Genomic DNA, 12681 nt, shown 5'->3' with positions numbered 1-12681 from the left:
CATCATAACTGGAACCATACCCTACCCAAATGTGTCCCTGATTACTATGAAAATAACTGCAGGGGCTTATGCACAAAATTTTACATTCATTTATAGTTGAAATATATTCAGTAAATAAATATGTAAACATTTTCTAGGTTAAGAGAAAACTGATGGGGATTTCTCAGTTTGGCAGATGACTGTACAATGTAATCTGCCAATTTTGTTACCCAGTTTAGTATATTCGATCTTAAAACCGTCATTAGTAACTAAATACAGACGTATGAAAGAAAACCTGACAGGCTTAAAAAAATCTAAAATTGCAAATTTTTTAGCAATAGTCACTGCTACTATGCAGAGAAATACAAATTTTTATCTTAGTTTTTTTTGCTCTTATTGATTTTATTTTAAGATGGAACCGAACTGTGAAGTAAAGTACTTTTTGCCATCAATATTTGGAAGACAAATGCCATGATATAATAGAATTGTTAGTTCTTAGGAACAGCCTAAAACAAAGAACTTATATAATCAAAAATTTTATTGCTGTAAAATTGTACATGTACCAGGAAACAAAAGCAAATAATTTTGATAGTAAAAACAGATAACTGCCATTCCCTCAATCTTGCAGAAAGAATTCTAACTATGCCCATGTTGCTACATCATTGAGGTTATGTTAAACACAACCAGACCATGCTCAACAGTGCAGCTGTTAACTGTCTTGCATCTGTATTTAACAGTTGTCAACAGAAAGTTACAGGAAGGTATCTTATTGTTGGATTTTTTTTTTATACAGTTTTAAAAATGACTTCAAACCAGATTTTAAACATTTGGGACCTGGATGAAAATTTCTCAATAGTGGCATTACTGCTTTTTAAAATTTTTTTCTGGATAGGTACTACTAGATTTAGTGTGCTCCAAATTGATGTGTGGTAATTTAACAGGTTAATGTGTCAGATATTTGAAGGTCATGTTAGCAAACTGAGTACACAAGTGAAACTTTAAGCAGAATTAAATAGGCTGTAATTAAATATGAAGATATTAATGCACAAAAAACATAACTGTTCACAGACAAGATAGTCTAAAATATAATAAACCGTGTATGGATGTGCAGCCAAGCACACTTCAAAATTAGTTAAGAACCTGACCTCAATTTAGCTCAGCCAATTATAGGGGCCAGTAGCCAAATAATGCACATGAGCTAATGTAACACAGCTAATATACACAAGTCTTATTGTATGATACATGTGCAACATGAATCCAATCTCAACTCACTCATTCACTCTCTGCACTCCTCTGAGCATTCAACAAAATAATGTTTAAAATCCCTTTTAAAGGAAATATTGCATTTAATTAATTGTTCTATCCATTATTATCCTACAGGGCCAACATGTCTTTGAGAATTAATATACTAATTATTTAGGGCTAGATTACCAATTTGGTCCACATCAAAATTCAATTAAATTCAGTTTAGCTATAAAAATAGACTACTCAATATTGTTGTATAAAATAAGCAACCTTTTGCATTTTTTTGTTCAAATTGCACAGTAACAAATATATGCTATCTTAGTCTCTTAATACTGCTTCAGGTACATTTTACTTCTGCATTCAGATGCAAGGAAATGGGTATATAGATAGTACCACTACACAAGATTATACATGGCAGCACTTTGTTCAGAGTAGGAAATTAATGGGTGGGTTTACTCCCCTTGAAAGTGGATCAATATCATAATCAAGCTTTAGTTATGACAGCTTTTATTAAAAGCTATTAAAAGAATGTTGCTGTTCATATTTTACACCTTGCTAGAACCTAACCAATCAATATCATAATCAAGCTTTAGTTATGACAGCTTTTATTAAAAGCTATTAAAAGAATGTTGCTGTTCATATTTTACACCTTGCTAGAACCTAACCAAGTATAAAAAACATGATTACATAGCTTTATTTTATTTACATAAAAATACTTTTTGCATCTAGAACATAGCTTAAGTTTTGGGGAAAGCAATAAATAAAGGCATTTCTAAACACAAACCTGTTGAAACAGTCTTCTGATAATTTTCATAAATGATCTTTTCCAGCTCCTCCCTTCTACAAAGCAATGGTATTTATTTTACAACTCAAATCTCACACAGATCTTACAATAGGGTACCAAATTCAAACAGCATCACAGTTTAATATTTGAGCTACCAAATGCTCATGCAACACATGCGCAAACACTGTACAATATAAACAGCTGTATGAGCAGTTTGGTTAATGATTATGCTTTGAACAAAATCTGAAATGCACTTCATTTTAGAAAAAGTTCTGTATAAAATACTTGAGGGCAGAAGATCAATTCCTTAAGCACCAACACAGGTTTCAGAGTTGAACACAGAGCCTCATTCACGCATCATGCACATGTCTTTTGCTTCAAAAATTGTGATGGGGTTTTCTGACAACCAGTGATTTGTGATATTGAAATATCCAGTGATTGTGGAACCAAACAGCATGATTTGTGCAAGATCTTGACACCCAGAAAGTAACTCAGCACTAATAGAAAAAGGGTAATTTTAAACTATCACATTTTGTACAATAGATGTTTGGCTTTGCAGATCTTCCAGGTAGGTATAATTAATCTTGTTAAATTTGGATGTTAGTGAAGGAAGAGATCCTGGCCCTCCAATTCCAGTGCCTGGTCAATCTCCAGTGTTCTTATGGAGTATTGAAACAAAAGAGACTCTACTGATCTCTCTTCAGAGCTTAATTACTGATTGGTTGTTGGACCACTATAATTATAGTTGAGGCTAAATCAAATAGTAACCTATGGAGAATTATGGCAGGCAGCTCAATTTAATTGCCAATTTGAGATTATTCAAGATGAAAGTTAATGATCAAAATACACCCTTGCATCTAGAGCCTATGGTAATACAGTGGAAATTAAAGAGTATTGTTCCCTGTTGTATTTAAAAATATCAAACATCTCACTTTTGAGTCATTTAAGGGTTGTGTTGCCAGGAAGAGAAACAGATACAAGGGAGAATTGGAACCCTTTTTAATTGTAGTTAAAATACTGTCCTTATTAAGAATTTCGTTTTTAAACAAAATTTATGATTTTCCCCTCCTGATTTTTAAATTGGAAGCAGATAATCTTTGACAAATCCTTCATCTTGATTAAACCAGAGTGCTACAGAGTAAAATGCAAGAGACTTTGTGGAATTAGTTTTCCTGTGATCCCTGTATTACTTGCAGATGGCTTAGAAAATTTCTAGGAAAATATGGACAAGTATACACGCAATTCATATCTCAAAATATGGCAATGAATAAATCTGTGCCTGAAACCTGCTCCTTGACCTGGATCATGTTCAGTTTGTACAGCACTATTTCTTTATGCTCCCTGGATCAAGAACAACAAAAATAATAGAATTTGGAATACTTCTGAAGTTGGAGCACCATTACAAGACTCACCACCCTTATGCCTAAACTAAGGCAGTATTAAAACACATCTTTCAAAAGGCACTGGTGCTACAGAGTCAAGTTCCAATCCAGAAATACTGGCCTTTGGAAAGATGTTACTTTCATAAAATTGTCTTTATTTACAATTCATGTATTTTCTCCACAGTATCTTGCACCTTGTGCATTGCATGATGCACTGGGAGCACAGATGTTTAAGAATGGATCCCTCACCAGAGATAATGTTGCACATCAGCAGTCTATTTCAATAATCAAGATGTCACTAGTTTGATTTTATGAAACGAAAGGATGACATTTTGTTCCGAACTGGTTTTGGACATTTCTGTAAGTGAGAGACAATTCCCCTTTAATACATAAGCCATGTGCACAACACTGATGGAAGGCACCAATGATTCATTTGCATTCTTAAAGTTTGGACTACAGCTGTCTGAAGAATAGCTATTCATGACAGAGAACACTCATAACTCCCCTCATCCACGAGTGGTTCCTCTTCCTCCTCTCCCTGGCCATCATCTTCCTGCCTGCTGATACCACTGCCACTGTCATTCTGGCTACTGTTAACATGACTCACAGTGTTTCTACTGTCCTCTGACCAAGGGTTGGGGGGCTCCACTGCCTTTGATATGCTCAGACGACTCGAAGGCTGAAAAGCTTCGGGCTGAATCTGCTCCTCTGTGACCTCATTCAACTTTTGCAGCTGAGGCTTTATGCGATTCAGAAATGGCTTGTATCCAGGGCTGGCCGTATTCAATCAGCATAGGGGGGAGAAAAGAAGAAAGATTACTGTGTGAAACAACAGTACAGTTCTGCTATTCCTTCAACACATTCTTCTCCCCAATGGAATATTTATTCAGCTGTTCATAACGTGTAAATAAATGAATTCAGACACTCAGACATTTCCAGAGATTACCTTTTACACAGTTAGAGGTGTTAAAATGGTCTCAAGGTTACTAACAATCTACAAAGACTTCAAGATAAGACAGAAGGCTAACTTGTCACTTTATATGAGATCTTTCAAAATAAATTTTATTGGTGTTGTCTATAAATTGAAAATAAAAAAAGCACACAAATTTTCTTTGTCAATTCTTCAGCTAGGGCTTGCTTGACCTATTTCTCCATTAAGTAAATGGAGAAATCTCCTCCTTTAGGCACATTAAGTTTGGCTTCATTCCCAAATATGCTTCTGCTCACTGACCATGAAACTACCTTCCAAAAATGGTTTGAGTGAATGAGAACAGCAGCTGCATTTATTTGCACACCAGGATCAACATCTGTACTCCAGACCAGGAGTTCACTTAAAAAGAGAGAAGTGAGGTGGATTGGAGCCAAACACAGGAAAATATTCTGTACAAGGTATCAGCATAATTTAAAGGAAATATTCTGTTCAATCAGACACTTAAGCTTCCTTGATGGCATACTGAGCTTATCCAGTGATGATCACATCTGGCAATCCAGCTCACTCAAGCCTCAGTCTTGGTGATTTCAAGTGAGGCCATGGTGGTGGTAGTGGTAGTAGTAGTAGTACAAAAAACACTGGTGCCATTCAAAGGAAATGGGTATTGAAAATTTGGGACTCCTTCATTACTACAGGATGTAGTTGGCCAAAAATGAACCCTGTACTTGTACAACCAACATAATAAAGACACTTGAAAGTAGCTGATCTTTAAAATGCAAAACTAGATGCTCTGACTTTACAGAACCTCACTTACCAGTCTGATGAAGCCCATCCATCCACAGCGAGCATCCCATCTTTAATACCCTGCAAAATATCCTTGGAAATCTCAGAGTGTTGGATTGAATTGATTATTTGACCTATTACTGCAGAATCTCGGAGGATGAGTGCTGTGACTGTACACCACTCCAAACAACCAGCTTCCAAAAAGATGTGGAGCAGATACCTGAAGGAACGGAATAGATGGAGTGTGACAAACCTGACGATTGCAAAAAGTAAACCTGCAAAAATTCCATTGTTACAATGTCTCACTTTAAAACAATTTATTTTTTAAAAAAACATTTAAAACCAACAGAAATGCAAATACAAAAAAATCTATAATTTAAGGTTAGATAACGTTTATTCCAATGGTCTTAAAAATAATCTTCTTATAATGATGCAGGAGGCAGCCATTTTGCTCACTGGGTCCATGCTGGTTTCAGGAGCAATCCCATTTGTCCCATTTCTCTGCACCACTACCTCAATCTCCCTCACACAGGCCATTCAATCCCACTTCGATGCTGTTTGCCATTAACTATATTAGCCGTTTGCCATTAACTATATTAGCCAATTGCCAGGACACTTTTGGGATGTGGAGCACCTCAAGATCATGGAGGGAATGTGCAAACTCCTCATAGACAGCATCTGAGGTCTGGATTAAACCCATATCCCTGGAGTTGTGAAAGAACAGTATGAAATGCTGTGTCACCATGCCATTTTTTATCTTTGCATTAAAGCTCACCAAGGCTTGAGTAGGCCCATGCTGTCCAATGGGCAGCTGGGACCTACTCAAGTCTGTTCCAGATTATTCTGGATTTTATCCTGGAATGACCAGTGGAATCTCTGACTTCACTCACTCCCTTATCCCAGGTAGAGAGAAAGAAAAAGGGGGAACTTCAGCCACTCACTTTCAACTCTGCTGGAATGGCAAAGTATGCTGAGCAAAAATGAGTCTTGCATATGGAATACCTGTTTTCATACAGAAGTTTTAAATGCTGTTGGCACTAATGGATCTTGGACTTGTACAGAAAACAAGGTTAGCAGGTTATTTACCTTAACTGAACCTGTGACTTACAAGGGCCTTTATTGGCCAACTCCATTGATATATACTCTAGCTCAGACTGCGTGAGGCTGAGTGTGGAAAAATTCTCGTCTACCATTGTCCAGTCACCATCCACCATTGAACTGGTTTCTGTGAGATCAGTAGCCGACCCAATACTGCATTCGTCACCTACAACGATAATGAAAATATAATGCAGCATTAGGAAAACTTTAAAACTTTCAAGAAATGTTTTGGGGTTACTTGTTACACTGTAATTGCAAATGCCAATAAATAGAAACAAAAAGAGTACAAGGCAGAAGAAGAGCAAGCTCCGTTCTGGTGCAGGATGAAGATTTCTCAACGATTGCAGATTGAATTGTGGGAAAGTTGTGATATGGAGCACTGATAGAAAATACATGGAAAAAATGGTTACATGAAAATCACTGAAACCTCACATTCAGTACAAATTAAAAGTTTACTCTATCCATTGAATTGTAATTTAACACTAAAAATGAAGATGAATTGCACTATGTAGCCACTTTCTAAGCATCATTTAAAAAAAGTGCCATTCTTGCAGTAAATAGATAATTTTTGCCAACTAGCAATGAAAGAACACTTTGTTAAGCAAAAACCTGCATGTGCATGATGTTAATGTATAAATATATGCCAAGACACTTTAAAAGGTGTAACAAAACAAACAAGTGTCAAACCCAGAGGACAGATGGGGACAGGCTTTTAAAAGCTTGGCCACTGAGGTAGGTTTTAAGGTGGAAGAGAATTCTAAAGACCATATGGTGACCAAGTATATGGATTGGGGGGAAATTAAGGTGGAAGAGAATTCTAAAGACCATATGGTGACCAAGTATATGGATTGGGGGGAAGTCCAAGAGCGCAGAGTCAGAGAAACAGGGTGTATGGCTTTCAGGGACGGGGGTTGAGGTAGAGGAAAGAACAGTTGTATACTCAAAAAGGTTAAAGAACTAGGAAGAGATGAGACAATAGATAACATGACAATTGAGGTTCAACAACTTGGGGCATTGCTTAATGAAAGGAACGCAAGATGAGCAGAACCTGATGAAACTTAAGATGAAGGCAGATCTTTGGGTGGACAGAAATTTAATGTGTGGTGGAGGGATGCCAGTTGGAAAAGCATTGTCATCGGATTCAGTTACTGCAATGATTTCCAAGGAAGTTTCAGTTGAAGAAAGACTGAGCTACAAGTGGAGGTGGGTGATGTGAGAGCTTGTTGTGTTCAGATTTGGTTTAGGTGAGGATAATAAGTTTGGAAAATCAGTTTGGAACAGGTACTGATGCTCAAGATTGAATGTCATGACCCTTTTTTCCTGATGTTGAGTTGGGACAAATTATTACCCAAGAGGCAAAATGCTAGTTCAGCAGACTCCAAACAAACAGGCATATTTTTTAAAGGAGTTTGCAAGAGGTGGGAGGCAGGTAGAACTGGATGTTATCAGCAAACATATTGAAACTAACCTACTACTTGCTGATAATAGGGCCAAGGAGAGAACTAGGTGTGTGTAAAGGAGAGGAGGGTGAGGAATTTGTGGGAACTCACAGATGGGTCCTTGGATGAGTCAAATGGGAAGAATTTCTGGAGATTCTCAACGCTAAAATCCACTGACGAGCTGAAACACGGTATAGAAGAGAACAGTCCACTGAGATCTGCTCAAGCTGAACACCAAGTGTAGAGGTGGAAAAGAAATTCACTGTGGAGGTTGCTTATCTGTTTTCTTGACAATGATATGACTGCTTGAACAAGATGTGCTAACCAGCAAAAACATGTTGTAGATCTGAATGAAAATGTGTTGGCTGCTATGATGAGACAGTATGTTTACAACATGCATGCTTCATTTTCCCTTTTGCAAGAAAATGTGTTTCAGTCAGCAGCTGACTAAGTTGCTCAGAGGAAAGAACATGCACTAACGCTCAACGTTAGAAATTCAGATACTATTCCCCCCATTTCCCAATCTGTGTCTCATCAGTGCTTTGTGAAATGGCAGAGCATGTGGTACGATTCGATAGGGAGAGCAACGAGTAGCAGCAATTGTTAAAATCAGAGTCTTTATCAGCAGTATGAGAGTATTTGTCAGAGACATTACAAAAGCAATAATAGCTGAATATACTTCAGTGACCTTTTATCAAGGAACAGAAATTTACATTTATTTTCACATTTTATAGTGCTTTCAGTGTTTCTGTAAGATAATAGGTACACCGTCCCTAGAGATGTATGCTGTGCAGTATCCATGCTGAATAATGGAGTGGTGCCAAAGAACTGGAGGATTGCAAATACGACATCCTTGTTCAAAAAAAGGATAAAACCAGTGACTGGAAGCCAGTCAGTTTGACAATTTGAATCACTTGGATTAACAGTATGAATTAATGAACTCTGTATAGATTTGCAAAAAGCAAAACTTGTTTTACCAACTGATGAGTTAATAAGAATTTGATGAGGGCAATGCAGTTGATATAGTGCATATGCTGTATAATTAGCAAGGTTGAAGACCATGGAATAAATGGTGCAGTGACAACACAGAATTTGGCTTAGGGAAGAACACAATCATAGCGGATGGCTGTTTCCTAGGTTGGAGGAAGGAATGTTCTCCAGGGGTTGGTGCTGGGACCACTACTTTTTTCTGAAATTTACTTATGACTTAGATTTGGCTGAATGGGGGCTGAATTCTAAAATCTGCAGACAACAAAACTGTGAACAGTGGGTAGTATAGTGAAGGATGGACATGGGTAGGTGGAATGGGACAATATGCTGCAAATGAAATTTAATGCAGAAAACTGAAATGATAAATGTTTATGTGCTGCAGAGAGATTGTTCTCCATTACAGCAGAGGATGGGACCAGCTTTTACAGAGAGCCAACATGAACTCAAAGGGCTGAATGGCTCCCTCCTCCACTTTTATTCAACAAGCTTTTAATAGTTACCAGTGCAAAATTTCCTGCTCAGGAGAGCGAACAAAGTTTAGCATTCTCCCACATTATCAATAGTTTGCCAAACTGAATTTACTTTGTGCTGATGACTTACACATTCTATGATATGGCATTGGTGTTTGTTTCCGTTCTGCTATTATTAATGTGACAGCGGGACAGTTTTATGTCTGGACATAAGGCTTAATTCATGTTTTGAGGACACTGTCTGTGCCCTTAATTAACATCTTTATAATGGCAACAAAATAGATACTTACCTTTAGAAAGTAATGGTGAGAGAATTGCATCCTGTGTCTGTGGTCCCTGCAATGAGCCAGAATCCATCTCTCTGTCTGCAGTATTTAGACCAAGGCAGATGTGACTACCACGTGTATTTATGATTCCACTCTCCAACTCACTGTTTGCAAATGTCTCAGTTGATTGTGGCTTAAGAAACTGATCTCCAACTGCAGAAAATTAAAGCAAACATTATTCATGTTCATCAGTACACATTTTAGTGAAATCATTTAATAGGTCAATCAAAATATCTGTTCTCCTTTCTTTCATCATTTCAGAATTTCAAAGTGCAATCTTACTCACAATTACTAATTATTATAATGCATTGCACTGATGAATCTACAAAATTGAAAGCACAGTTCCCTGATAGCTATAGCTTTTGTCAGGCCATTATGTCTGACCTTCCCCCCCCCCCCACACACAAAGAGATCACAGGAAAAATGGGGAAAAATAAAAATAAAGTAAATGTACAAGGAGAAATTTATGTGCCTTTAAGCAACCTGTTCCCAGTGGAGCTCATTGTAAGAATAGATCCTGATGCACATTTATATATACCAGCCTTGCAACATCTATCAGTAGAAAGCCATATTCGCATCAATATTAGGGAAACACACTTGGATATATATCACCATTCCCTTACAATGGGTGAATATTTTGGAATTTACTATCCAACACTTTCCTACCCAATAGTTAGGGCAGAACAGTGGCGCAGCAGGTAGAGCAGCTGCCTCAGTTCCAGTGACCCAGGTTCAACTCCGACCTCTGGTGCTGTCTGTGTGGAGTCTGCATGACCAAGCAGGTTTCTTCCAGGTGCTCCCATTTCTTCCCACATCCCAGACATACAGGTTGGATTATAGTAGGATTAATGTAAACATGGGTATTTGATGGCCGGCATGGTCTCAGTGGGACCAAGGGCCTCTTTCTGTGCTGTCTCTCTCTATGACTATCACTGCTGTGGTTGCATCACCACCAGAGGGTGCAATGATTCGCAGACAATGTTCACCACCATTTTCTTGAGGTACACTTCAATGAGTGATAAATGTGGCCTCATCGGTGATGCCTAAATTCAATGAATGAAAAACCTAAAGCAAACTTAGACTATTTACTTCTAACACTCTAAAACAACAATTAGAGTACTAGGCCACAATTATAATTTGAAACAAAAGCACAAACTGCTTGAAATACTCAGCAGGTCAGGCTGCATCTGAGGAGAGGGAAATAGAATCATCTTTCATCAGAACTGCTATTACCAGCATTTTGTGTTTCTACCTCCAATTTCCAGCATCTGCAGTCTTTCCACAATCATACGTTGCTGTCTCAGGATATAACATATATTCACATTTATTCAGATAAACTAAGGATGGGCAATAAATGATTACTTCAGAACTAAAAAGAATGTGAACCAGCACTTTGCAAAAATAATCCAGTCAGTTCCATCTTCCAGCCTTTTCCTCAATGGTTGCTGGGTTTTAAGATCAACAATATAGTGGACTAATCACATGGATTTCAGGCCAGAGAGTGCAGTGAATCAGCTGGATGTTAATCAAAATTCGGTGACTTTTATGTCCATTTTCCCAGTCAATGTTCAATAGAATAAATACTGCACTTGTTGATCCTTATAAATTACATTAGATTGTAAATTTATCATCAAGTGAGTTACCCTTTCTGAACACAGCAGCACTTTGTAATATTACTGAGGCCAGATTACTTTTCAAGATGGAACCATTCCAATATTTTACAAATCTTTTAATTACAGTCAAAATATTTCAGAATTATTTCCTACCGGCTCCAAACACCAGCTGCCTGGTGTAGAATCAACATTACAGACTAAGGAAATCTAAAGATTTATCCAGTGGTTTTCCAATGGATAAAATCCTGCTGAAAAGTATGACAGTGGATTTCATCGTTGTTGTCTTAGACAGTCACTCAGGATAGAGGATATCTGACTTCCATTCTATTTCTGTGGGTTCTGAAATTACTGATGAAGCCAAAGTGGGAACAGGGGACTCTGCCAATGGGTTGGAAGGGTGGGCAGTCTGTGAGCTGGTGCTGTGCATGTGGGTCGTCTGTATGTTCCCAATGCATAGATTTGAGGTTCTCAGTGTTGTTCCAAATATTCCTTCTCCACTTTGAGTAGTCATGGGCTAGGGATTCCAAGGAATCCATGGGGATGTTGCATTTTCTGAGGTGGCTTTGGAAATATTCTTGAATCTTTAACCCTAAGCACCTAATGTCTTCCTATGAAGAAGCTCAGAATAGACTCTCAGGAGTTTGGCAAATGAACAACATGACCTGCCCACCAAGCTTGATGAGTGTAAGAATTGAGAAGAGGCGAGTCTCGTTGCTTGCTTCAGAGTTTTATTTACAGGAATTTAAGAAGTCAGCTAATTGTTAGTTAATAGGTGATTGGCTAATTATCAGCAGCCAATAAAAAGTTAGGGTCAAGTGGAGCGGCCATTTTGAGAGGGGCTGCTGCCTAGTCAAAGTGCTGCTGGTTGTCTTAAATATGGGCTTTGGTGAGGAACACTAAGGTAAAGTGAGGGTAAGTTCTTTTTTTGGTCTTTTTTTCCCCCTCAAAGCTCTTTAGTTATGACAGGTGAGCTCAGACCCATGTCTGGGAATTCAGAGGCTGCCAGAGTCCCTGATGACTATGTGCAGGAAGAGTGTCCAGCTGAAGCTGACAGATTGCATGACAACACCAGAGCTGCGCATGGATTCACTTTGGAGTATCCGCGATTCTGAGGATGTTGTAGATTTCACATTTAGTGAGTTGATCACACTGCAGTTTAGGGTCCTAAGGAAAGATAGGGAATGGGTGACCAACAGGCAGAGCAGTAGCAGGAAGGTAGTGCAGGAGCCCCCTGCGGTCATCTCCCTCCAAAACAGATATACTGCTTTGGATACTGTTGGGGGAGCATGCAGCAGTAGCTAGGATAATGCCACCGTGAGTGGCAGAGCTATAGTGGTAGGGGATTCCAAGGTAAGGGGAATAGACAGGAGCTTCTGTGGCCACAAACGGGACTCCCGGTTAGTGTGTTTCCTCCTGGGTGCAAGGGTCAGGGATGTCTTGGAGCAGCTGCAGGGTGTTCCAACAGGGGAGGGTGAACAGCCAGTTGTCCTGGTGCACGAAGGTACCAACAATATAGGAGAAAAGCAGGATGAGGTCCTACAAGCTGAATTTAAGAAGCTGGGAGATAAATTGAAAAGTAGGACCTCAAAGGTAATAACCTCAGGATTGCTACCTGTGCCACATGCTAGTCAGAGTAGGAAT

At 38.5% G+C, this 12681-nt stretch overlaps 1 protein-coding gene across 4 annotated transcripts in view; it reads right to left on the bottom strand.

Moving 5' to 3' along the window:
* Positions 1-1207: 1207 nt before the first annotated feature.
* Positions 1208-12681, bottom strand: part of ric1 (RIC1 homolog, RAB6A GEF complex partner 1) — a 99011-nt gene continuing 87537 nt past the window's right edge. For 3 of the 4 annotated variants that reach the window (XR_007956677.1, XR_007956678.1, XR_007956679.1), the window contains 5 exons: positions 9392-9580; positions 6191-6368; positions 5136-5324; positions 1885-4163; positions 1208-1786 (listed from right to left, as the gene is read on the bottom strand). Coding sequence is in view for 1 of the 4 variants with exons in the window: in XM_052020349.1 (XP_051876309.1) it covers positions 3869-4163; positions 5136-5324; positions 6191-6368; positions 9392-9580 (851 nt within the window). In the remaining 3 variants the exon portion in view is untranslated. The other variant, XM_052020349.1, reaches the window with a different exon arrangement.

Source organism: Pristis pectinata, chromosome 7 (genome assembly GCF_009764475.1).
Source record: "Pristis pectinata isolate sPriPec2 chromosome 7, sPriPec2.1.pri, whole genome shotgun sequence".
Classification (NCBI taxonomy): Eukaryota; Metazoa; Chordata; class Chondrichthyes; order Rhinopristiformes; family Pristidae; genus Pristis; species Pristis pectinata.
Note: the sequence above shows the minus strand (reverse complement) of the source record. Positions and strands in the feature narration are given on the sequence as shown.